The sequence below is a fragment of the Pleurodeles waltl genome, chromosome 12 (assembly GCF_031143425.1).
Source record: "Pleurodeles waltl isolate 20211129_DDA chromosome 12, aPleWal1.hap1.20221129, whole genome shotgun sequence".
Taxonomy (NCBI): domain Eukaryota; kingdom Metazoa; phylum Chordata; class Amphibia; order Caudata; family Salamandridae; genus Pleurodeles; species Pleurodeles waltl.
In genome coordinates, this window is record NC_090451.1 from 513,000,777 (window position 1) to 513,028,003 (window position 27,227).

The following is a 27,227-nucleotide window of genomic DNA, read 5'->3' on the forward strand; positions in this document are numbered from 1 at the left end:
GCCCCATTATCTGAAGATTTTACTAAAAAATAGTTTCTAGCTTAAATGGTTCAAAAGTTACTAAAAATGTGGTGGCATGTCTTGCCACGCCAGGTAAAGTCCTTTGCATAGCTGCATTGGTCACTTTCCTGTTGCTATTGTTATATTTTGGTGTTAAACTGGTACTAATGAAGTGCAACCAATGCCCAGACAGTGTTGCCAAGCTTAAAATGATGAAATCATAAAATAATGCTATTACACATTGTTGCTCATTATGCTGCATACTTTGCCTTTTCCTGTCGCATACTTTACTGAACCCTGCCACATAATTTGGCCCTCTCCTGCACCATAAGGTGCTGCTTATAATCATCTGCTATACGGTAACAGGAGCATCTCTCATCACTTGGGCAAAACATTGACCACATAACTCCAGATCTGAAACCCCTTCATTGGCTCACTTTTAATGCCAGAACTGTCAATAAAATGGCCTTTGCTATTTATAAGGTACTACATCTGGGACTTCCCAGGTACTTGAATATCAAACGCCATGCCATCAGAGACTTAGGAAACGCTCGAGAAAAACCCAGGCTCCAACCAAAAAGTCAAAGATGAGACAACCATTCAACCCAAGAACCTGGGACCAATTTCAAAGACACTTAATATGAACCCCAATTTGTTAGCATTTCACAATTTTCAAAAGACACACCTCTTCAGAAGCCACTACCCAATGGGAGTTAGCACTAAGGCATTCCCCACACTCTGCCATGGTTGCTAGTGGGGGTAAGCAGTCACATACATGAGCCAGTGGAGGCAGGGGTGGACAAAAACACTTGACTGTGGGATTCTGGCCTAGCTTGCCTGCTGGCAGCTGTAGCCACATCGACCTTCCGACAGCCACCCGGTATTTGGGGAAAGTGTCAGTGTCCTGTTGTTTCCCGGCTTGCTGCAGCATGAGCTAAGGTCATTTGTAAGAGTGGGTCAGAGGGAGCCAGGGGCAGCCAGTCTTCCGGGTGGTACTCATCCATTGGCATGCCACAGCCTCCTTCTGATCTGGGAAGGCTGGCTGCATTAAGCTGGATTAGGTGAATGCAGGATGGAGCTCCTGCACTCTACTGCCTCTGACTGACTCCTCAGTGAACACTGCATGTGAACTCAGTGGGGAGAAGCAAGGAGTCCCATGTGCCAGCAGAGACTCAGGTTTTACAATGATGAGTTACAACTTCTCGTGTTTTTAGTGCAAATGTTTTGAGGATGCTTGTTCTCCTGTTTTAAAGAAGTTACTTTTCATCCTCTGGTGTGACCAACCAAATATTCTGTAAAATGCAGTACTTTGGTGAAATTACTATGCTGGAGTATGGCTGTGTTCAATGGAGAAAGCCCCCCACAAAGATCTGTCGAAGTAGCATTCTTCCCAAATAAGTTACTCTCTCTGCAGAGCTCTGATCTGTAGGAAGTAGCTCTGTCTGCATGCTTTGGTGATCTTTGGGAGTAATATTCCACTGATGTTGAGGTAATTGCAGAGTGATTTGTTAGGGTCAGTTCTACTTTAAGGCTGTTACCCTCACCAGTGATCTTATGGTACTTCAGCCTTATGAACAACTATACATGGAATCCAACGAAATGTCGTCTTGCCATCCTAGGTGAAAGCGGAATGTGGAATACCTCCGGTTGCCAAACTGTAGCATCGCACAAGGAGACTGAGTGCCGCTGCGACCACCTGACCTATTTTGCAGTGTTAATGGTATGTACCACTGGGATGGACCATAACGCGAGGGCTGATGAAACTGTTTCCAATGAATGCTCCTTAGTGTGGACAAGCCTATGTCATGTTGAGCTAACACTTTGAGATCAGTTCCACCAACTAACTTTATGCTCTGCAAAAACAGAAAATTAACACGTAATTTGGCATTTGCAAACCAATAATAGTGCAATTTGCAAACCAGGAAATGCCCCTAGGCACCAGGGATCTTGTTTGGGGGGGTAACAACACTATGCCCGACTTGCAAGTGTTCTATATTCAACTTAAAAATTAACCCTCTAAATCTAAAGAATCTTTCAAACACATACAACTCTTCGTTCTGTTTTATTCAGCATTATATAAATTAAAGATATGATAAGAAATGGTTCAAGTCCTTTAAACCTGTAATCCAGCTGGGGGTGCCTCCGGTGTTCAATCCTTCCTCGTGTACAGCGAGAGGCTGCACCCCCGTCCCCTGAGATCTCATGTAACACCTCTGAAACTCATCCAGTTCGGTAATGCGAATGCTCATCACGGACAACGGTGTTAGCTGTGGCCGGCGTGTGTCTTGTTTTATATATTTGCTTATTTAAACATATAGATTTTTCATTTATATATTTAAAAAACATAAGCAGCAGGGTCCTCGTCAGGAGGCACCGCTGCTTGCACCACCAGTTGCCCCAGTCCGCACTGCCGATGACAGTACCAACACAATTCCCAATCCACACTCCCCTGCAGTTGGACAGTTGGACTATCCCAGCCCCCCCATAGCTATAGGATGGCTGAAGCGCAGGTATTAACAACTGTGGATGTCAGACAGCGCTACCATGTGGCGGACTGTCATAAGTGCCGGAGTTGACAAATAAGTGCCTGTGCCGCGCACTGGGAGCCACTGGCTCACGTTAAGCACTGCTTGTTTTGGCGCCCCCCACCTTCTGTTTGGAGTAATGTCTCTCTGATTTTTCTCCTTTGCAGCAGATATCCAGCACAGAAATAGACCGCCACCACCAGCGAACTCTAACTATCATCACTTATGCTGGTTGCAGCCTGTCGGCAGTGGCTTCATTCTTTGCTGTGGCCCGCTATCTCTACTCTCACCGCAACAGGTACTATATGGTCATGATTATTTGGGGGAAGGGTTCCAAGATGGCAGGGGTACACGATGCAATAACATCCGATGTGACAGATAGTCTGTGAATACCTGCTTCATCGCATGCCCTGCAAGTACCACAGTCACGGATAATCATGTCAGGAGAAATCCCCTAAAATTAAAAATCAAGGGTGTGCTAAGATTGTAAGCCTCTGTCCAGGAGTCAGCAGAGGAAGCTGTACCAAAGGAGCATTGGGAGGCTTATGGACACAGGAATTATGATGGGTAAGCACTCAGGAACAAAATGAGAGCCAACCTGCTATGCTGAGAGAGGGACAGCATTACCGCCTGTGTCATGCATGCTTAAGAAGTGTGGGAGCAGTAAAACTGTGTGGCAGCAATACTGCCTGTTCCTGTAGTACAGAAGCACTGCAACACCAACAGTACGTGCTAATCCAGGAGCAGTCTAGCACAGGCAAGATTAGCAATGCAAGGCACACATACCACTCTGCAGGAGAGTCCATCTGTGGAATTTACTCCAGCATACTATCCATAGGGAGGAGGATATTCCACTGGTGGATGTTCCCTTAGATTCACCACTTTCTCTGGAAATCAAAATATTTTTAATTTCCACAGAAGTCCAGATCAGCTACTAGTGTGATGAAAGCAGTACTGATCCCACCAGGTATGCCAGTTACATCATGAGCAGCACCAGGGACACAGAAACAGTGCAATCACAGCAGAACTTCCTGCACCAGGGGCACAGCAACTGTGAGTGTGAAAGGAGCAAGTCTACCTGCATCACAGCAGCTGCACTGTTGTGAAAATACCAGAAGAGAGGAATTATTGCTACTCTGAGGTTATAGGGTTTGATAAACAGTGACCCAGGTAGAAGTTACTTAACCTATGAGATTCCTTGTATTCCCAGGCTACAGGAGATGCAGAGTGGAAGAAAGAGGAGCCCAGGTTTCATTCTGTCTTGTTTTCTGTCCTCCTTCCAGAAGTAAGCCGTCGGATCGCACCATCCCTATCCACATGAACCTCCTGGCCGCCATCTTCTTTTTGAACCTGAGCTTCATGCTCAGTTGGCCGCTGTCCTCTTTGTGCATGGAGGGTGCCTGTCAGGCTGGAGCCCTGTTCCTTCACTCCTCCCTGCTCTGGTGCTTTGCCTGGATGGCCATTGAGGGGTTCAACCTCTACAAGAAGGTGGTTCGGGTCTTCAAGGACTCCAGCAACATGCTCAGATTGTGCTGCCTGGGATGGGGTAAGTAATTCCAGGAAAGCATAGAAAGAGCAGTACTTAAATTAAGCCAGTGCTTTCCGGTACAGGGCATCAGTATCTATTTTTGAGGGCCGGCACTTAGTTTTCTGCATCAGGCATTTACTGCAAGCAAAAGACACATATGGGAAAGGCGGAGGAAAAGGACAACGAAAAAGCATCAGAAAGGGAGAAAGCAGAAAGCTCCAAGAGTGAGCTGAAGGGGCAGGGAGTGGCTGTAAATGGATTACACTGTAAATGGCTTTAGTATTACGCTTCCTCAGTATTCTGTGCTCGCACATTTAAATGCAGCAGCTGTGTGTTTTAAAGCACTGAGAAAGAGAGACTGGAGTTGAGAAACAGGAGGGAGCTGGAGAGGTAGGGAATGGAGGTGCAATGGAGAGAAGAAAATTGAGATGAATAGTGAAAGAGGAATGAGAAGGCACATATACGGGGTAAAGAAATGAGAGGCAATAATAAGAGTAGTAAGGATGGTAATGAGGGTTGAGTAATTGAGAAAGCTGTAACATAATAGGGAAAGAAGACAAGGAAGGGATATAGCTTAGAGAGAGCCTAGAATATAGAATTAGGAGAGGAGATAGAAGGGACAGATAGAAAAGAGAGACAGAGGAGTGGAAGGTTATAGGGAATAGAGGAAAAGAGCAACAGGGATAAAGAGGAGAGAGAGACGAGACAGAGTAGTTTTCATCCTTTTAATTTATGTGTATATTGATTGTGCTTTGCATCTCTGAATCTCTTCTGTGCACTACGATGGAGGAGGCCTTTTGGTAACAGTGATGGAGGCGGAGCATGGTTACGTTGACCCAGCATTACAATTCAATACATGTTCTGCTGAGGCACAGCTGGAATGTATAAACTGTATTGCTTACATGATGTTGTTGCTAAGGACAGATCTCAAAATTACACCCCTCGGTGGTGATTTTGAGTCAGTGAGACAGACTCTGAAGAAGTACGAGTTCAGCTTTATCCTGAATAGCATGAATCGACTGGCCTTGCAAATGTTCAAGTGGGGGCCATTCTAGAGGCTTTTGCACAGAGATTTGGATACTAAGTGGTTGGATTCTGCACTTTCCAGGTTCTCTGGAATCGATGTGCCAGCACGCGGGCAAAGCATGCATTGCTTGACGCTGCAAAGAACTGGAAAACAACTGAGTGGTTTCCAGAGGGTGTGGGGAGCAGGGATTTCTTAAACGAGGTTCATCGGGTACAACAAATACGTCATCACGTCACCTAATTCTAAGTTCAGGTTTCAATCTGAATCCTATGAAAGGCCTAGTTTGTGTTGTTCACATAGATGGGTAACGTCAGATCACAACTGATTGTAGCCTGGAAAAGTATTTCCAAACTCAGAAGGCGGCACGCAGGGCCTAGGAGTTTTACTTCGGACCCTTTTAATAATGAGCTCTGTTGCCCCATTCAGTAGTCACACTCTATAGCAATGAGGCTGGCCTGTTGAGTGAGCGAGGCAGAAAGAGGAGGGAGAGGAAGGAGATTGGCCAAGATGCGCAGGAGAGAGATAAGGGAAAGAGTGAGAAGACACAAAAGAGAAGAGAGGGTGATAAGGGATAGAAATATGGGGTAGGGGACGGAGAAATTCCACTGGCAGCACACAACACTGAAGGCATATGTGTGGGTTAGTGAAACAGAAGATTAAAAAGGGACCACGTAAATAGGTGTTCTAGGGGTTTTTCCTCCATAAGGAGAGAGAATTCCAATGACACTAGCACTGGAGTGCATAACTCTGTTCTGCATTAGAATTGAAAGCTTTGCTACTATCTCGACTCCAACCGCTTCTCCTGGCACTGGTATTGCCTGACCAGTCCAGCTTCATTCCTGTAAGGTCCACCATGCAGAACGTATGTGCCATATTTGCAGTAGTGCACCACTTGGACCCAGAAGTCAAGGCCTCAGTCGTGCTTTTAGATGCCACAAAGGCCTTTGATTCTATACAGTGGGATTACATGTTTATGGTACTACATCGCATGGGCATCCCTCCAACATTTACAATGTGGATACGTCTATTATACACAGACCCAACAGCAAGTATCTGCGCCAATAGAACAGTATCAAGCCCAATCAAAATATGTAGGGGCACGCAGCAGGATTGCCCCGTCGCCAATGATCTCCACTCTAGCATTGGAGTCATTGGCATGCTGGATACAACAGAGACGCTCCGAAGCAGCGCTTAGATTCCGATGTCGCCCTCTAGCCATTTCTCTATATGCGGACAACATGGTGCTGTATGTTCGCAACTCGGAAACTCAACTAGCAACCTTGATACACAAATATATCCGATATGAGAGGTATTCGGGTCTAACAATAATTTTGGAACAAGTCCTCCATTTTTCCTTTTACCCAGGGCACAACACCTCATTTACTAGACTTTCTCCTTGATTGGTGTACAGAACCAGTCAAATACTTGGGGGTATGGCTGCATAGAGACATTGAGATTATAGCCCGTCAGAATTATGAGCAAGCAGTCTTTAAATTGGAAGACCAAATAGCTTGCTGGATAAAACTTCCTTTATCCTTTTCTGACAGACTAGCGATCATGAAGATGGTCGTATTGCCTAGATTTTTATATTTATTTATCATAGACCCAGTCACTCTAAGGTCAGCATTTCTTAGAATGCTCTGTTCTTGTTTGATTAAAGTGTCTTTGGCAGGAAAGCAACCCACTTTCAATGCCTTATGAAGGAGGTGGCTTCGGGGCTCCTGACATGATCCTTTATGATCTCTGTGCTCAAGCACAATTTACACACCCTTGGTACCTTCCAACTGCCTATCCCCCACACTTAGCGATAGAAAGTGACGACATACATCTTATACCCTTAAGAGCCGTTTTACCGCATGTCCGTAATGATATTCCCATATCGGTAATCAACACTACTCAACGCACTGTTAGGTCCTGGCAGAAATTGTGCACAACATCAGGGAAAACACAACTGTATGTCCCTCTGATGCACCATCTGCCCCTTTCCGCCTCCCAAGAACATAAAGCTCCCTCAATGCTCTCAGAGGCCAGGCTGCTGACAATGGGGGAGTTTGTCTCATTGGAAACCATTACACAGACACAACGTAACACGCCACTGTTGGGATTCATATATCACCGGCTCCGGGAGGCTTTGATGGCCCACCACCCTTGTTTCCCGGAAGCTCCACCCACATTAGAAGCCGTAGAGATCATATTGACCTGCAGCTTACACCAACCACTCATAACAGGGCAGTACACCACTGCGCGGGGTGAAGACCCCACTAACATAACATGGTAAGTGGAACTCTACACTGGACACACAGATGTTCCCCGAAGATGGGAAGTTTTGTTGCACACTCGCAGGCCAACTTACAGCGAATGGTATTCTAAGAATTATACATTTTAAATATCACTTCAGTCACATAAATACGGTCTTCGGGCAGATGCTTGATGTGTACGGTGTGAAGTTGAAGATGCGGATTTTCTGCACTTAGCTTGGTGCTGTGGCCGCCTCTATCGTTTTTGGGTTGGGGTCACTCGAACACTGTCAGTAATGATTTTGGAGGCTGTTGACTGCACTCTGCATGTCTGCCTCCTAGGCTTTATTAAAGGTTTACAACCACATAATCGGAAGCTAGTAGCGATAGCCTTATTGCTAGCTAAGCGAAGGGTGGCACTACACTGAGGAGCTAGGGCGTCCCCCAAATGCGACCAATGAATAACAGATATGATGTATTATAGAGACCAATTGGAGACATATGCGGAGCAGCTACCCGTGGCATCAAGACCCACAAATATTTGGTCACTGTTTACATTTCTCATGTCAACGGCACCTGTGTCAACTGGGAATTTAAACACTGCTTTGTATACCTAACATGTCCTGCATACATTTCATGCATGGTTGACAATATTACACTGGGATGTATGTGTTAGACACTGCTTGTGACACTGTGGATCTACTGAGATTGCAATGTTTGTTAATTTGTTAAATTCCGAAAATGTACTAAACAAAATATAAAAAAAGAAAGCTTTGCTTAAGATGGTGAATTGAATAATTCTGAGGCACTTCACTGAGGCAGAGTTTGACGAACAGACAAAATATGTTGCTGCAAATAAACCGAGAAAATATATTTATATTATATATATTATATTTATATAATAACATTGATTCAAAACATCTATTTATAAAATGAAATAGTAATCATGGATCAAGCTGTGTCTTGGCGCTGCATTTACATTGTACAAATGTAATCAGACATACTCACACCTTTGTCTCCTCTATTTCTTCTCCTTTTGTTCTCTATAACCCATTTTGACCTTACCCAACCCTTTCTTTTCTTCTTTTTCCCAAGGCTTTCCACCAGTCCTGGTGCTCCTTATCTTCATGATAGACCAGGAGATCTATGGGACATACTCTATCAAACTGGCTGACTCAGCGAAGGAGGACTCCAGCGCCACCATGTAAGGATAACTTCATGATTCTACCGGAAGAATGCTATCTGTACCTTGGTGATTCTGCTTCTGTGAGAGAGGGGACTGTGTTTTCAAACTATGATGCGTTTCATACCGAGACTTATAATCCCAACTAGAAAACTGAAAAAAACAGAATGCAAAGTGCTGTTTAAAGGGAAAAAAACAGGACTGCGAAAGATGTGTACAAGATGGCATGGGGCCACTGTATTTGCCCGCTGCTTCCTGGGCCCAACATATATTGCAAATGCATTTTCATTCTCTAGTTAATAGTTTAATACAAAGTGTTCTACCTGTAATCTCCTGCCATGCAGGCAAAGGGCACAAAGTGCAATGTTTCTGATTGGCTTCTCCTTATCTTCTCCTTCAGGTGCTGGATCACAAACCCCACAGTCCACTATGTGGTAAACCTGGGTTCATTCAGCCTCATCTTCCTGCTGAACACTATGATGCTGGTTGCCATGGTGAGGGTGATCATGAAGCTGAAGACCAAGAAGATGCAACAAAAACTGCAGTATGCATGGACGCTGGCAGGGCTGAGCTGTACCTTAGGCTTCACCTGGGGCCTTGCCTTCTTCTCTTTTGGCTCAGTCTCTCTGGAAATCATGTACGCCTTCACTGTTGTCAACTCTCTCCAAGGTGAGTGTGTTTCAGATCTTTCTTTGGTAAAGTTGGGAGCGATATGCATTTTATGGTGGGCCATTAATCAAGTCCTGTAAAGCTAAATACTGCAGATCGTTACGTACATCATTTACTGCGGTGTGTATATGGTTTGCCAAGGTGTATATATAGCGATTACTGTTGTACACAAATAGAGCTACATTATACTAAGATAAAAGAGGCATACTAACTGCAAATTCCTGTGGTAGCACTCTATTTCATAATTTTCGAGCTTAGTGAACCAGTACCAAAGAGTACCAACCGAAGGCAAATCAGTCTTGGTCCCACCTAGTAAGGTGGAAGAATGGCTGAATGAGTACACGGATAAGTGATTGAGTGCAAATGTGATGTTGAATTTAGTGCCTAAACCCATCAACGGCTGAAAGGGCTCATTCATTTATAAGCCATACCTGTTTACATTGCCAATACTTGTCAATAGGGTGGCCCTTACAGCAGCATTCAAGCCAGAATATTGTTTCTGGAAGCCGAGGTACGCAAACACCATTCAAGCCAGAATATTGTTTCTGGAAGTAGAGGCGCGGACACCGTTCAAGCCGGAAAATTGTTTCTGGAAGCAGAGGCGCGGACACCATTCAAGCCAGAATATTGTTTCTGGAAGCAGAGGCATGCAGACACCATTCAAGCCAGAATATTGTTTCTGGAAGCAGAGGCATGGGAACACCATTCAAGCCAGCGAACACCATTCAAGCCAGAATATTGTTTCTGGAAGCAGAGGCGTGGACACCATTCAAACCAGAATAATGTTTCTGGAAGCAGAGGCGCGGACACCGTTCAAGCCAGAATATTGTTTCTGGAAGCAGAGGCGTGGACACCGTTCAAGACAGACTATTGTTTCTGGAAGCAGAGGCATGCAGACACCATTCAAGCCAGAATATTGTTTCTGGAAGCAGAGGCATGGGAACACCATTCAAGCCAGAATATTGTTTCTGGAAGCAGAGGCGTGGACACCATTCAAACCAGAATAATGTTTCTGGAAGCAGAGGCGCGGACACCATTCAAGCCAGAATATTGTTTCTGGAAGCAGAGGCGCGGACACCGTTCAAGACAGACTATTGTTTCTGGAAGCAGAGGTGCGGACACCATTCAAGCCAGAATATTGTTTCTGGAATCAGAGGCATGGAGACACCATTCAAGCTAGACTATTGTTTCTGGAACCAGAGGCGCGGCATCCATTCAAGCCAGAATATTGTTTCTGGAAGAAGAGACGCAGACATCATTCAAGCCAGAATATTGTTTCTGGAAGCAGAGGCGCGGACACCATTCAAGCCAGAATATTGTTTCTGGAAGCAGAGGCGCGGACACCATGCAGGCCAGAATATTGTTTCTGGAAGCAGCGGCACGGACGCCATTCAAGCCAGAATATTATGGAAGCATCAGCACGGACATCATTCAAGCTAGGCTATTGTTTCTGGAACCAGAGGCACGCAGACACCATTCAAGCCACAATATTGTTTCTTCAAGCAGAGGCGCAGACATCGTTCAAGCCAGAATATTGTTTCTGTAAGCAGAGGCACGGACACCATTCAAGCCAGAATATTGTTTCTGGAAGCAGAGGCGCAGACACCGTTCAGGCCAGAATATTGTTTCTGGAAGCAGAGGCATGCAGACACCATTCAAGCCGCAATATTGTTTCTGGAAGCAGCGGCACGGACACCATTCAAGCTAGACTATTGTTTCTGGAACCAGAGGCACACAGACACCATTCAAGCCACAATATTGTTTCTGAAGCAGAGGTGCAGACACCGTTCAAACCAGAATATTGTTTCTGGAAGCTGCAGCACGGACACCATTCAAGCTAGACTATTGTTTCGGGAACCAGAGGCGCGGGCACCGTTCAAGCCAGAATATTGTTTCTGGAAGCAGAGGCGTGAACACCGTTCAAGCTAGAATATTGTTTCTGGAACCAGAGGCGCGAACACCATTCAAGCCAGAATATTGTTTCTGGAAGCAGAGGCGCGGACACCATTCAAGCCAGAATATTGTTTCTGGAAGCAGCGGCACGGACACCATTCAAGCCAGAATATTGTTTCTGGAACCAGAGGCACTGCCTGAAATACAGTGGTTCCCCATCTGTAAATTAATTAGGAGAATCGAGTTTTCGGTGAATGGGGCATTTGCTAGAGAATTGGCTATGCTCTCCTAGTATTTGTCTCACTGACCCATTTTAACAGCTCAGAGAAATACAGATATTCTATAGAAAAATATATACACCGCAGCCTAGAAAATATACTTGATGCATTATAATGAACATGTTGCATAATGATATATGTATATATTGTGCACTGGAAAACTCAAAGCATGGTGAGGGTTACCATACATTATACACATTCCTGAAATTATCACGATGTACAGTTGCACCACTGGGGGGTATGACATGCTTCCAATGGCAAGCTTGTTTTGTTGAGGTTCTTTAGAGCTTAGAGGTTGCTTAGGAATGCAAAAAGGTTAGCAGTCAGTGGGGCATTAGGGCTATACCACCTGGTATGCTCTAGAGAGAATGAGCGAACAAAGACTGTTAGGCGAATTAAGAGTGGAATTATATTTAAAAAGTACATGTGTATCCATGTAAGTCTTTTAAAAAAAAAACTCACTTACCAAACCTCACAGTTCCGACTCAACACATCATCACTTTCACTCTTCTTCTCTTAACCCTGGGGAAAAGTCAACAGGGCCCTACAAGTAGTGTTTTCCCTACATCCCACACAATCTTCTAAACAGCAGGGAAAATATGTGCAAGTCGGTTATAGTATCTAATGATTTTCCATGCAGCAGCTAATGTATACATTTCAGAGAGCAGCATAAACATTTTTATTAATAGTATACATTTTTTACTATACAGCAAGTAAGAATTTTAATTTTACTCTAGATTTCTTCTACAGAGTGCATACATTTCACTGTTGTGTATGTCTCTTAATACAAACCATATGCACCTCTCATTCTGTGATGTGCGTATTGCAACATACTATGTACATGATATAATAGCAATTACCATGTGCATCTCAGTATAAAATATGTAGTCTATCGGGCGGTGTATAACATACACACTTCAACCTGCACAATATGTATTTCAATGCAGCAGAAAAAAGTATTTAGGTCGAGTTTGTAAACAAATCCATAATATCATCCCAGATTCAAAAATACATTTATTCATAAAAACAGATACAAACAATCCTGTAAAATGCAGCTACTCAAAATTAAAAGGCTGGTAAGAACTTCCCAGCCCTCACTGCTTGATGGAGAAGGTGTAGCGAAGGATCCTTTAAAGATACGGGGGTCAGAGATTGGGATGTCCTCCTGCCATGTCTGCTTTTCGCCTACAGCGAGGTGCCTCAGAAGTGAGTAGGGCTTTCCCCCTTTGAGCTTCTGTTTGGCCATCCTGTAAGGGGATCACTGGCACTTGTAAAAGAAGGCTAGGAGAAACATCTCCATGAGCCTAAACAAGATGTAGTGGACTATGTAATAGGCCTCCGCTCCAGAATGGCAGAGTACATGGAAAAGGCAAGCAAAAACCTTGAGGCCAGCCAACAACTCCAGAAGTTGTGGTATGACCAAAAGGCTGCAATTGTTGAATTTCAGCCATGGCAGAAAGTCTGGGTTCTGGAACCTGTGGCTCCCAGGGCACTCCAGGACAGATGGAGTGGCCCTTACCCAGTGCTAGAAAAGAAGAGTCCGGTCACTTGCCTAGTGGACCTGGGCACTAGCGGGACACCCAAGAGGGTGATCCATGTTAACAGCCTCAGACTCTACAATGACAGGGCAGACATAACCATGTTGATGGTTACTGATAAGGATCAGGAAGCAGAGAGTGAACCTCTCTCCACTGACCCTAAAGATGGCTCAGTGGATGGAGGTACTTACTCAGACACCCTCTCTAGGCAACAGCAAGCTGACTGCAGGCAAGTCCTACAACAGTATGCTGAGCTCTTTTCTTTGACCCCTGGTCAGACACACTTGTGTACCCATGATGTGGTCACAGGAGACAGTTTACCTGTCAATAATAAACTATTAAGGCAGTCTGACCAAGTCAAGGAAAGCATGTTGCTTTTATTAGCAGGAGGTTACTCCCCAGGGAGCAGTGTTGGAGTGCCATTGAGAGGGAGGCCTTTGCTGTGGTTTGGTCACTGAAGAAGTTGAGACCATACCTGTTTGGTACTCACTTCATAGTTCAAACTGACCTCAGATCTCTCAGATGGCTTATGCAGATGAAAGGAGAGAACCCTAAACTGTTGAGGTGGTTCATTTCCCTACATGGAATGGACTTTGCAGTGGAACACAGACCTGGGACTGCCCATGCCAATGCAGATGGCCTTTCCAGGTTCTTCCACTTAGAAAATGAAGACTCTCTTGGTAAAGGTTAGACTCATCCTCTTTCTTTTTTTTGGGGGGGGGGAGGTTGTGTAGGAAAATGTCACTGTTGGCATGGCTACCCCCTAACCTTTTGCCTTTTGTTGATGCTAGTTATGATTGGAACTGTGCTGGGACCCTGCTAACCAGGCCCCAGCACCAGTGTTTTTTACCTAAAACTGTACCTTTGTCTCCACAATTGGCATAGCCCTGGCACACAGATAAGCCCCTTGTAAATGGTACCCCTGGTACCAAGGGCGCTGTGGCCAGGGAAGGTCTCTAAGGGCTGCAGCATGTACCCTAGGGACCCCTCACTCAGCACATGCACACTGCCTCACAGCTTGTGTGTGCTGGTGGGAAGAAAAAGACTAAGTCGACATGGCACTCCACTCAGGCTGCCATGCCCACAACCCACTGCCTGTGGCATAGGTAAGTCACCCCTCTAGCAGGCCTTACAGCCCTAAGGCAGGGTGCACTATTGCACAGGTGAGGGCATAGCTGCATGAGCACTATGTCCATCCAGGGTCTAAGCCAATTCTTAGACATTGTAAGTTCAGGGTAGCCATTAAGAGTATGTGGTCTGGGAGTCTGTCAAACACAAGCTCTACAGTTCCATAATGGCTACACTGAATACTGGGAAAATTGGTATCAAACTTCTCAACATAATAAATCCACACTGGTGCCAGTGTGAGATTTATTGAGAAATGCACTCTGAGGGCATCTTAAAGATGCCCCCTGCATGCCAGACTGCCTAGACTAGTTTCTGGCCACATTGGGTGAGTGCCTTTGTGCGCTCTGTGACCAGGAACAAAGCCTGTCCTCGGTGGAGGTGCCTCACACCTCCCCCTGCAGGAACTGTAACACCTGGCGGTGAGCCCCAAAGGCTCAAGCCTGGTGTTACAACACCTCAGGGCACTCCAGCTAGTGGAGATGCCCGCCCCCTGGACACAGCCCCCACTTTTGGTGGCACGTCCGGAGGAGATAATGAGAAAAACGAGGAGGCACCGTCCAGCCAGGACAGCCCCTAAGGTGTCCTGAGCTGAGGTGAGCCCTTCCTTAGAAAATCCTCCATCTTGCTTTGGAGAATTTAGCCCAGTAGTATTAAGGATGTGCCCCCCTCCTCAAAGGGAAGAGGCGCAAGGAGGGTGAAGCCTGACAATCTGAACAAGAAGAAGGACTACTGACCTGAAAACCCAGCAGAGAAGACGGAGACGACAACTGCTTTGGCTCCAGCCCTACCGGGCTGTCTCCAGATTCAGAGAACCTGCAAAAGCGACACATCCAATGGGACCAGCGACCTCTGCTGACTCAGGACTGCCCTACAACCCAAAGGCCCAAAAAACTCCCATGGACTGCGGCTCTGTCCAAAGCAACAAGAAAAAACATCTTTAAAGGGACCCTCACCTCACTCCTGAAGCGTGGTTCCCCAACACTCTGCACCTGGCGCCCCTGGCCCGTGTCCAGAGAAACCAACACTGCAGCGAGGACCCCCAGGCGACTCCCACTACATGGCCACCCTCAGATGACCTGCCTGCAGCCGCACGGTGACGCCTGCAGAGAGAACCCAGAGGATCCCCCTGACTGCGACTGCCCGGGAACAAAGAACCCAACGCCTGGAAGAAGCACTTCAACCGCAGCCCCCAGGCCCGATAGGAACCAACTACCGGTGCAGGAGTGACCAGCAGGTGGCCCTCAACTTTACCCAGTTGTGGCTAGCCCGAGAAGCCCCCCTGTGCCCTGCCTGCATCGCCAGAGTGACCCCCGCTTCCCTCCATTAAAACCAATACAAAACCCAACACCTTCTTTGCACACTGCACCCGGCCGCCGCTGAGGGTGTATTTTATGTGCTTGTTTGGGACCCCTCCAGTGCTCTACAAAACGCCCCTGGTCTGCTCCCCGAGGATGCAGGTACTTAACTGCTAACAGACTGGAACCGGAGCACCCCTAGTCTCCATAGGTCCCATAAGTTATTTGGGCTTCTCTTTGACCTCTGCACCTGACCAGCCCTGTGTTGCTGGTGCTGGGTGTTTGGGGTTGACTTGAACCCCCAAAGGTGAGCTGCTTATGCCCCGGAGACTGAACTTGTAAGTGCTTTACTTACCTGCTAAACTAACTTATACTTACCTCCCCCAGGAACTGTTGAATTTGCCATTTTATGCCAAACTGTGTATATTACTGTTGTCATTCAAAGTTCTATTTTTACCTATGCCAGGTATGTTACTATTTATGTACTTACTTGAATTCTGAATCTTGTGGTTCTAAAATAAATTAGGAAAACAATATTTTTCTTTATAAAAACCTATTGGCCTGGAGTTAAGTCTTTGAGTGTGTGTTCCCAATTATTGCCTGTGTGTGTACAACAAATGCCTAACACTACCCTCAGATAAGCCTACTGCTGGACCACACTACCACAAATAGAGCATTAATATTATCTATTATTGCCACTATCAACCTCTAAGGGGAACCCTTGGACTCTGTGCACACTATCTCTCACTTTGAGATAGTATATACAGAGCCACCTTCCTACAATGGGATAGAGCTAACCTTTTCCAGGGACAAGCAGTCCCTAATGCTTGTCCAATTTAATTCCAAATCAGGATTCATCCAGATCCTAATCCACCTTCATAGGGGACGTAGAGCCAAGAGATCCGAGATGAACCCGCCATCTAATTCTTCAGGGATAATAAAGATAAAGCGGTAGATTGTGTGACAGAATGTAGACATCTATTACATTTGTTCTTCACCTTCTGTAGATCCCTGGTCTCCTTATATCCCCAAATGTCGCTGTCATAACTAGCCAGAGTGATACATTTAGATTGATAAACATTCTCCAGAGCATTTACAGGTTTAGCTCCCAGATGGCTGGCAAAATCAAAAACAGTGGCTACAGCTCTAGCCATTGCATTCCTTTTTGCTCTCCTGAGCGGAGCCCAGCTTTCTTTATCATCAGATAGAACCCCTAGATAAGAGAAGTTGTTCACCCTGGTAATTTTAGTTTCTTCTATAACACACTTCCTACGGCCTTTATTTTTAGATCATATCACTATAATGTAGGATTTGGTGTAGTTAGTGGCCAAATCTAGGTTATTCATAAAATCCACAATGATATTAAGAAGTTGCTGGAGTCCCACCCCTGTTCTTGCCAGCAACACAGCATCGTCCACGTATAAATGTGCTGGTATCTCCTGTGGCCCTGCTCAGGGAATATTTCTACTGGCTGTGCTCAATGTTGGGCTCAGATAATTAATATATAGTGTAAATAAAAGTGGGGCTAGGATGCAACCTTGTCTTACCCCCTACGTACTCCAAAGGATGAGGAAAGATTCCCGGGCTGTTTAGATCCCACCACCACGGATAAATCTATATGTATATCGTGCAAGAAATTCACTTTGTTGCGATCTACCCCCATATTAATAAGGATTAACTATAACGTCGTCTTATTGACCCTATTGAAGGCTATTGTTAAGTCCATAAAGGCTACATGTAAACAGCCCCCTTTAGCACAAGTAGATTTCCCAGTAACTAGCTGCAAATTCAGGCATTGATCTAATGTACTCTTCCCTGGCTTGAACCAAAACTGGGATTAGATTGGAGATCACATTATTATGATTCAGCCAGTAGGTTAGCCTTGAGAGAATCATTCTCCCCATTACCTTAAACACAGAGTCTATAAGAGAGGTTGGTCTAATACATTGCAGGTCATTTCTAGCTCATTTGTTAAAGACTGGGATAATTATAGACCTAGACTAGGAGAAGGGTATTAAAATAGTACAGGCGGCATTTAAAGTGTTAGTTAAAAATTTAGCCCAATGCTTGGGGTTTGTCTTATATACACCTGCTGGAACCCCATCGGAGCCAAGCACCTTCTCATTCCACATAGTGTAAATAGACTCCGATACTTCCTCCTCAGTAAACATCAGTTCAAAATCTCCTCCCAAGACTTCGGTCAGACTGTTAAGGGCATCCATTGTCCCACTCCCATAGATCCCCTGAAATTGGGTTACCCATGTATCTGGTGCAATGGTGCATTCAAAACACTATTAGACACTCCATTAAAAGAAGGCCAGTTCACAATTTACCAGAATTTATCACTGTTTTTTAATACATCAGTCTGAAGTACTTGGTCCTAGGCATCTTTTTTAATTTACCTTTTTTGAACTGCTAATGCTCACTTGTAACTCTTCCTACAGAATGTTATCAGCATATTATCCCTTAGCTTTTAATGCTGTAAACAAGCTTTGATGTGCCTTAGAACAATTGTGGTCAAACCACCTTTCTCCCTGTTCTTAGATATTCTGCCCACCCTAACTAGACTATCTGAGACATGTACGCATATCCTGTTAAAAGCTCTCAGTAGGACATCAGCTTGCGTATGACCCTCTGAACACAGGCTAATATGTTGCCCACAAACACCTTGGAGATTATTTAAAAAGGAATCCAGTGGGACCTTGTTCCACTTCATGCATGCTTGATCCCGCAGTGAAATGGCAGAGTGCCTGGGCCCTGTGGATAATTTGACTTCCTCCCTCATTCTCCAGTCAGCAGCCAGGTGTAGCAGATTATGGTCACTAAACCGATTCTATCTGACCTGAAAGTGTAGAACAGACTGGACTAATGGGGCTGAAATAAACATATAATAAATAATCAAGCAGGAACTACTGCCTACAAAAGTGGGAGTATCTCCATCTTTCCTACTTTGGTGAGTGTCTACCAAATTAAATTCAGCTAAAATATCAGTATGTAGATGCCCTTGGCATGTATGCGCAAAATTACGCTGGTTAAAACCTTCTAGAAATTGGTCCACTTTGAAATGACACAAAGAATCACATGAATTAATATTGAAATCTTCAAATAAAATCAACAGACATGGGTTAACATGATTTTCCACATAAGATTCTGAAAAAGACTTCAGGGCCAGCAGATGTTCCACAGGCTCTGGCTTGGTAAAATAATTATAAAAAAGAACACCTAGTAGGCTGGTTGCTTGCTTGAAATCTAACTGTGTTGCCAACAAATAGCTAGCGCCAGTATTTAACTGTATTAACTTGCACAGGAGTTTTAAAGATACTAACGTCACTAATCCCCCTTCGCTCTGCTATGTTGTGACGGAAGGGCTGGAGAGAAAAAGGAGAAGTACCGTCCAAGTAGAAGGAGTTATCACTACCCAGGTTTCTTGTATGGCCACTATATGCTGATCCTTCCATAAACTGAGCCTCCTCTCATCAGCTCTTTTGTTATTCAACCCTGCTAAATTCCAACCCAACATCATTAAGCCTGAACCACGTATAGAAATATATAATATTCTCTCATCAGTTTCATTTTTCATGTCATAACATTTCTCTTTTCTTTATATTTGCCTCTACCCTGCTCTCACTTCTCTCCTATTCTGTTTTATTCACCTTTTCTCTCTCCTTTTATGACCACCAGTTGCATTTCATTTCTATCTCTTACCTCCCATACTTCCACTTTCTTCCCCATCTTCTCCATCATATTGCTGCCTCGCCCCTTTGTGCCCTCTCATTCTTTCTGTCCTTCCTCTCATCCCTTCTATCTTACCTCTCATCCCTTCTGTCCTCCCTCTCATCCCCATTACTGCGTAATTTGTGATCTTACTCATGCTCACCTTTTGAGTCCCTGGTGGATTCCAACACTGACAAGAACTATTTTGCATTTTCTGCCTCCTATGGCTTTCATGTCATTGGAGATCAGATCTTTTGTGCATCATTAAGCTTTAAAAGAGAAGTCTGCTGGAAAGTTCTCTATAGTATAAGTTCTTTCTTTTTTTTGTATCTAGGGCAAGGGATGAGCAAGTATGGTTTATTTTCTATGCGACTCAGATCACATTGTTGACAGACACGCTTTCATCTGGCTTTGAGGTTATCTGTACCACCCTTGTTCACTCCCTAGAATGGGATTGTTGACCCCTCTTTGGTCATCAGATGCCCCTGTTTGAGACTGTCTCTGACAGTATTCTTTATGAGGCCACTGTCAAGGCTTGCTGTACAGAAGGTGATAAACTCCTCCAACCATGCTTTGTGGAGTTGATCTGAGCAGTCGGCCAGGTTTAGTGTTACATATCTTAGCTTGATGGTTCTGCTTGTGAGAGTTTAATTATTGTTCCTGGTTATAGTGCCTTTCCTGGTTTTAACTTTTCATTTCTTATAAGTATTTTATTACCACTGGTGCCTCAGGGGAGGGTAAATTGAAAGACTTTAGTTGCATATTTCAATTTCTCCCACTATTTCTGCAACTCCCATCTTGCAACTTATTGTCTTTTCTATTCATTTTAATTTCTCCCCTCTGCTCCCATATCCACTCAGTCTCTTTTCTGTTTTCACCATCTTCCTCCTTTGTTCTTTCTCTCCTTTCCTTCCTCTGATCCCACCCAGTCATTTTCTTCTGTGCTCAGTCAGTATTCCTTCGCACTCATAACATTATATTTTTTCTCCCTTTCCACTGCCTGCAGGTTGCTTCATCTTTGTGTGGTATCGTGTCATGCGACGTCAGGCCCAGCGTTCCGAGACCTCACAGGTCACCACAGATAGCATCAGACCACAGTCCAGTATCCGCCTGCCAGAAGAATGAGAACTTCACCCTCGTCTGGTGTTATTGGGACAAGCTCAGTCAGAAAGGCTTGATCTTGGCATTGCTCAGAACCAAGAGTGGGAACATCTACAATTCTGCTCGTAATTTTGAAGGCCAAGAGAAGAGCTAGTTTTCACTGACCTATGGCAAATGGGATGTTCGGTCGAGGTATGACATAGAGCTTCCTTCAAGGTCTAGAAGCTGCTTGGTGGCTCAAACAAGAACCATCTGTTTGCAAAGATAGAACCTTATGGGCACCCTGCTTCAACCATAGCTGCCATCTCATGGATAACCAGCTCTGCACATAGCAACCATCTCATCAACCAGTGTCTTTCAGAGCTAACATCTCATGAACTTCCTGCTACTACCAGGTCTGCCATTTCACGAAGATCCAGGTCTAGAAAGGGCGGTCATCTTAATGACCCTCTGCTTCAACCAGACCCAGAATCTCATTGACAACCTGCTCCACACTGAGCCAACATTTCATGGACAATATGCTGAACTCAGGAATATATACTCATGGAAACTATAATCCACACAGAGCTGGCAATTATGGCATAATTATGGCATACCCTGTGCCTCCCAGAGTTAATATCTGATTGACACCCTGCTCAATGCAGAGCTAACATTTCACAGAGAGAATCTTCCCATCAAAAGCTGGCATCTCATCTGTAATTCATGAGCACAGATAGAGCTTGAATTTCCAGAATACCTTGCTTCATGGAGAGCTGGCCTCTCATAGGCACCTTGTTCCACCGAAAGCTGGAATTTCTTGGTCACCCTTCTTAACTCAGAACTGCCTGTTCATGACCCTGTGCTACAATTAGAGGTGACTCATGAGCACCCTTCTCCTCCCAGAGCTGGTATTTGACCTACTTCTTTCTTCACACAGTGCTCCAGCCACAATTGATATCTCACAAACCTGATATGCATTCTTCTGTTAGACATTGCTTCTGCAGGGGTGACATAACATAGATCTCTACTGCATTCAGGGTTGGTATTTCATGAGTCCTGCTCAACGCAGAATGGACATCTCACAGACACCTCTCTCCACCTAAAGGTGGACATATTGTTTCATTCAGAGATTGTATCTTATGGACACCGTGTATCACCCTAAGCTCTTCAAGAGCTGGTCCTGAATGGACACTCTGCTTCACATAGAGCTGACTCTTCATGAACACACTACCCCACACAGCATGGGCACCCTGCACCACAGGGAGAAGGCACAGCATCACTACTCCACCCACATTCAGCATTCCATGGATTACCTGACACACTCAGAACTAGAATCTCATGGGAATCCTAGTGGGAGTCCTTTTCTGATGGACTTTGGATCCACCTAAACTGGAAATCTAATGAATGCCCCACCTATATATGAGCAGGGAATACCATCTGATCCAGCTAATTATAACTTAGTCTAAATAGTCCTAGATGTGGCCTATCTTGATAAGATAAAGTTTCTAAGCACTCTAAATAACAGGTGTTACTATAAACCAATTAAAGGTACTCAGTATACCAACCTTTGGAAAGATGAGTTTGACTGCAGGATTCACATTCATGCCTCGGAGCTCCCTGCCAGTTTAGCAATGAGCATTCAGCCCACTGAGCCACACTCTTTCAGTAATGTTTCACTGAGAAACATGCTGATGATCAAGGTCTGAGTTTACTTGCAGATTACCTACTCTCTTCCACATGTCTCAGCTACAATAAGTCATGGACCCTTACTTGATGGGGTTTCAAGTATCTCTTCATTTTTTATTTTTATTTATTTCTGTTACCATGTGATCTGCCTTGATGACTGAAGGTGATTTACTGTGATACTAGCACAGTGCGTCCCTACGGAGTCTGGAAAGCAGAAATGCAGACCAGCACTGATGCTACAGTTGACAACAGAACAATGCAACAGTTGTAATTGACGCACTGCGGAGGGTAGACCACAGCTTGGCAAAATAAGCACTACTTCCTCCTACAGGGCACAACTACTCTTGAGCCATCTGCTCCCTCCGACTCTCCCTGGATAACACTGGATCCCATCCTACTATTAAGCAATCCTTCTATCAGACAGCCACAGATCAGCAACCGACAGGAAAGTTCTCTTGTCATGCACTTTACAAGTATTTGGTTCCTTTGCTACATGAGCATAGGCCAGTTAATTGCAGGGACCAGTCCTGTTGATATACTTTCAATAAACGTCCATGGGGTTGCACACTGGCTGACGAGACGGTCCTTCTCCTTCACAAAAGCACAATGGTACATGTAGACTCAAACTGTCTTTACTCACAGTAGATATGTGATTGCTTGCATGTTCACACGCAGCCTAGTGCTTACTAAACCTCGACTTGTTTCATACTTTCATTGTTCTTTAGAAGGTTAAGTGATAGTGGGAACATGCCTTGCTGCTGTATTATTTGCGGATAAATGCCAGCACTGTGCCAAGGTGCTAGCCTCTGGCTCCAGAAAACAAATCCCACGCCCCTCAATGAGCAGGAGCCTGCTGCAATGAATCAAGGTGGGCGGGCTTGCACACCGGCTCCTGAAATGCTTATAGATCTCGATCAATTGCAGCCCTTTGCCATTCCCACTCGTGATATTCACATACAGGGCTAATGCTAAACTGCTCTCTCAGCGTACCTGCGGCACAGGCAACGTGACCGCATTTTTCAAACCGGAGTCCATGCCTGAATCCTACCCATTTCTGCATTGCTACACCTCAAGTAGTAGGCTTTTGTAATACAGGCATTATAACAAGATTTCCATCCATCCAATTACAGAAAGTAGTTTGTGGCTGTAGTCCATATATTTATTACCAATAATATTCTGCAGAGTACAAGCACTTGCCTATTAAGCCCCCACAGGTACACAAACCTTAACAAACCTTTGAAAATACATAGCATCAACTGACCGGGGTTCCTGAAGGGAAATGTTTGGGCGCCTGAGACAGTAATACCGCAGGCGCATTGCAAAGCTGACGCTTGAGATTGAAAAATACTCACATTTTGTCAATCATTTCACTGGCAGAGGTAAAGGGAAATAAGCTAAATAGGAAACATTTGCTTGTTTCCTGTGCGGGTGGGAGGAGGCCTCAGAATTGAGCTCAACAGAACACTGATCCGGACAGCAGAGTGACTGATGCTGGCCAAGGTAGATAAGGAATCATATGCTACTATTGGGGTCCACTCAGTTGGTCAAGGAACCAATACAATGTCAAAAATGGAAAGAGATGCTTTCGGTTTAAAAATCCCAGATTCAGCTAAAGGCCTAAATTCAAATTTCGCTTCAGGCTAAGTATAGGGACAATGCACGCCTCTAGTGTCAAGAGGCTACCCACCAGCCCACAGCCCATAACCGTGACCTCATTGAAATTGGTTAGACTGTGTTTATTGACAGTTATCTTGTGACTTAGCTTGTGACATCCTCCCTTATATCACCTTGTTGGCTAAAGCCTTCTACTCCCAGACCCTTCCCAAAACCTGGGTACATTCTATTGTGTTCTCATCAAGGGCTAAAGTTTACAGCTGTCCTACAGAGAGCCTCTGACTCCCCCTAGGTAAGGAAAGGGGAAACTCAAGGATCAAGGTCTCCGGGGTACCTTCACAGAAGAGCCAACGTGTGAATAGAATAAATGGCGAGCTGCAGAAGGTGTGGGCAGATGTGACCCCTTATCCCTATTTCCATCTACATCCCTAGGATTGATAATACTGCTGGGGGCAGCAGTTTAAACAAAAAGAATGAACACCATGCAAAGTCACCATTTGTAAGGTACGATAGATGACTACCTCCTGGTTATAGCAAGAAGGCTCTACAACGTAGAAAACTGCTTCGTGCAACACCGCTACACTTCTTTTCACAAAGAAGCATGAAGGGCCGAACATATGTTATATAGAACATAGCCCACCTGCCCTCTCCTAGAATCCTTTGTTGACCTAATCATCAAGCACAGTCACAAACATGTTAGCTCTGTAACCACAAAGGGTAAAGGTGGGTTGTTCAGGCAGATGGAGGTACTGTAGCTCCTATACCTGGATTTCTGACGCCATCATCAAAAAACAGAACACCCTAGGGCAGGGAGTACTATAATCACTATAACTATACCTTCTCTGAGTTATGGTACTTCAATTACTGTTTTCTATTTCCCTGTAATGAGCATTGTGGCAAGCGTCACAAATATGCATAGCAATTATTGATCTGTGCATAAGAGTTTCCACAAGAGCTGGAATCCTTGTAGTTGCTGCACATAAGCACAGAAAGTGATTTTTCCTCCAAAGCTTTGTGTTTTGTGCTAACCACAAACGTCTGAGAAGACTTTAAACAATGAGCACAATGGTATCCTTAAAGTTACAACACCACGATTACTCTTGTGAGAGAGTTATGACCATTTGCAAACCAGACTTAATGCATACTATCTAACAGGACTCTTGGTACACCAGCTTGCAATTGAAACTTTTTTGGAATATATATTGTGTTGTAAATATTATGAGAGTATAGTATTAAGTGTATATTTTGAGGTCTATATGATGTACATATTCTTGCAAGCTGTGATGAGAATATGGCTAGAAAGCTCTGCTGTATAGCGGATAATAAATTGCACTCTTTCTAAAGACTATGACTAGATCTTCATTTCATGTCAGTTTATTTTTTTAGAACAATTTGTATCGCATTTTATGCTGATCGCAGCCAGTTTACATAGAAAACATTTGCCAAAAGCAACAGCAAGTAGTAACACAAGGTAAGTATGATTTGCTATTCCCCCATTACCTTCCCTCCACCCAATCCCGTGCATCCATAATCCATTGACAAAGGTGTAGAAAGTCTGACCACCTCATGAGACGTTTAAGTTTCTGGTCTCATCATCTAACAGTTGCGCTCGAGTCTGTAATGGAGGCAACACTATGCCCCTATATTCGGCTCATCTCTGCCAGATCTTGGAGTGTTTCTGTGGACAGCCCCTTGCCTGGTACACCGGTAGCTCGAGCCCCATGCAATAGTCCAAACCCTGCTTCCGTTCGGAGATTGAGGGGGCATCGGTTGATTTCCATGCCCTCGCTATGTTCCTCATGGCGATTGTAAGGCCTAGAAAAAGGAGTGTCTATTTATACCTGTTCTCTCCCCCCGCCCCCCAGGCCATCAGAAATGTGTAAAAGGGTCAGCTGAGGGTCCATTTGTATGGACCATGAGAGACCCTCCCCAAAACATCTTGTTACTTTTTGTCAATAATGGTTCAGTGCAGGGAAATCCCATACTATATGTATGAATGTTTCCTCTGATGTTTGACACCTGAGGCACGAGAGGGGGAAGCCACCGTACCCATGTGCCACAGGCAAAGTCTGGTGTAGTAGACCCTATGAACTATTTTAACTATATTAGACGCAAACGTGTGGAGATGGCTGCCTCTCGTGGTGCTCGCATTGGCCCCTGCCCAGTCCTCATCATCTAGATTATTGATATTGGTCTCCCACGCTCATCAGAGGGCTGTTAGTGTGAATGTGCTGTTAATTACTAAAGAGCAGTATATTTTGGTAATTTTATGATCACCCATATCCCCGAAGAGAAGTTTCCCTTCCAGAGGATTGTCAGGTAGTGTATCTAGATTTTTAATGCATGGGGTGATTGAATGTCTTAGTTGCAGATATCTATGGAATTGGTGACGATGTAATTGATAATTTGTTTGTAAGCTTTGAAAGGATTTTAGGGTCTGTTGGACTTGGCACTTTTTGCAGGGTCATCATCAAACCTTTTGCCTCCCTCCTCCTAGTTTTTCTGACCTGTTTTTGTTGGCTTTAGGAATCTGCACACTTTACCACTGCTAACCAGTGCTAAAGTGCATGTGCTCTCTGTCTAAAATGTGTTGGTGCTTGGTTTATCGATTATGGTAAGTCCCTGGTAAGGTGCACTAGAGGAACCCAGGGCCTGTAAATCAAATTCTATTATTGGGCCTGCAGCACTGATTGGCCATCCACATGAGTAGCCCTGTAAACATGTCTCAGATCTGCCACTGAAATGTCTGTGTGTACAGTTGTGCACTGCCAATTCGACCTGGCACGTGTACCCTCTTGCCAGACCCAAACCTTCCCTTTTTACTACATGTAAGTCATCCCTAAGGTAGCCCTAGGTAGCCCCATGAGCAGGCTGCAGTGTATTTAAAAGGTAGGACATGTACTGGTGTGTTTTACATGTGCTGACAGTGAAATACTGCCACATTCGTTTTTCACTATTGCAAGGCCTATCTCTCCCATACGTTAACATGGGGACTGCCTTTAAATATCTTTTAAGTGTAGGTTCCCATTGGAGCAAAGAGAGATGTGGGGTTTAGGGTCTCTGAACTCACAATTTAAAAATACATCTTTTGGTAAAGTTGTTTTTAGATTGTCTTTTTTAAAATGCCACTTTTAGAAAGTGAGCATTTTCTGGCTTAACCATTCTGTGTCTTTGCCTGGTTGCTGAATACACGTCTGGGTCGGACTGACAGTTGGGCTGTTTGTGAGTTGACTTTAGACAGTGGCACAAAGGGAGCTGAGGTGTGTCCTGCATATCCTGATGAGTCTTCCTAAGCTAAAGTGGGAGGGATAAGCTGACATCTACACTTGAAATGTCTGTGCCTGCCCTCACACAATACAGACTCCAGCCCCCTAGAATGTGTCTGGGGCAGGGCAACGAAGAGGCAGGGTCTTGTGCACTACAAAGACTTTCCTTTGAAGTTTGCCTACTTCAATCGCAGAAATGAGTATAAGTAATGGACCCAAAACCCCACAACTGCAGATTACTTCTGGATCAAGAGGAACCTCTGCCAAGGAGAAGAGCTTGATGCTTGAGGATGACCTGCCACTCTGCCTGTTGCTTTGCTGTGCTGGCCTGCTGCATCTGCCTTAAGAGGGCTTTGGGCTTTGCTTTTTGAAATCCTGCTTGTAAGGTTTCTCTTAGGGCTTGGACTGAGCTTGCCTCCTGTTAAGAAGTCTCAGGGACATCAAAGACTTCACCTGCCAGCACCTGGGTACTCCTGCTAAGAACCCTGACTTGCCAAGTGGTGCCAATCCAGTTCCTGGGCCCGTGGGAGGGAAAGCTGGCCTGAAACCATGAAAAAACAGGCCTC

At 44.8% G+C, this 27,227-nt stretch overlaps 1 protein-coding gene across 3 annotated transcripts in view; it reads left to right on the plus strand.

The window, feature by feature from the left end:
* The window catches only part of LOC138268029 (adhesion G-protein coupled receptor G1-like), a 360,820-nt gene extending 336,080 nt beyond the window's left edge, over positions 1-24,740 (plus strand). For all 3 annotated transcript variants that reach the window (XM_069217352.1, XM_069217353.1, XM_069217354.1), the window contains 6 exons: positions 1,620-1,720; positions 2,693-2,823; positions 3,809-4,071; positions 8,413-8,521; positions 8,901-9,169; positions 20,022-24,740. In XM_069217352.1, the coding sequence (XP_069073453.1) occupies positions 1,620-1,720; positions 2,693-2,823; positions 3,809-4,071; positions 8,413-8,521; positions 8,901-9,169; positions 20,022-20,140 (992 nt within the window). In that variant the 3' untranslated portion in view covers positions 20,141-24,740. The remainder of the gene's footprint in view (positions 1-1,619; positions 1,721-2,692; positions 2,824-3,808; positions 4,072-8,412; positions 8,522-8,900; positions 9,170-20,021) is intronic.
* The last annotated feature ends 2,487 nt before the right edge of the window (positions 24,741-27,227 follow it).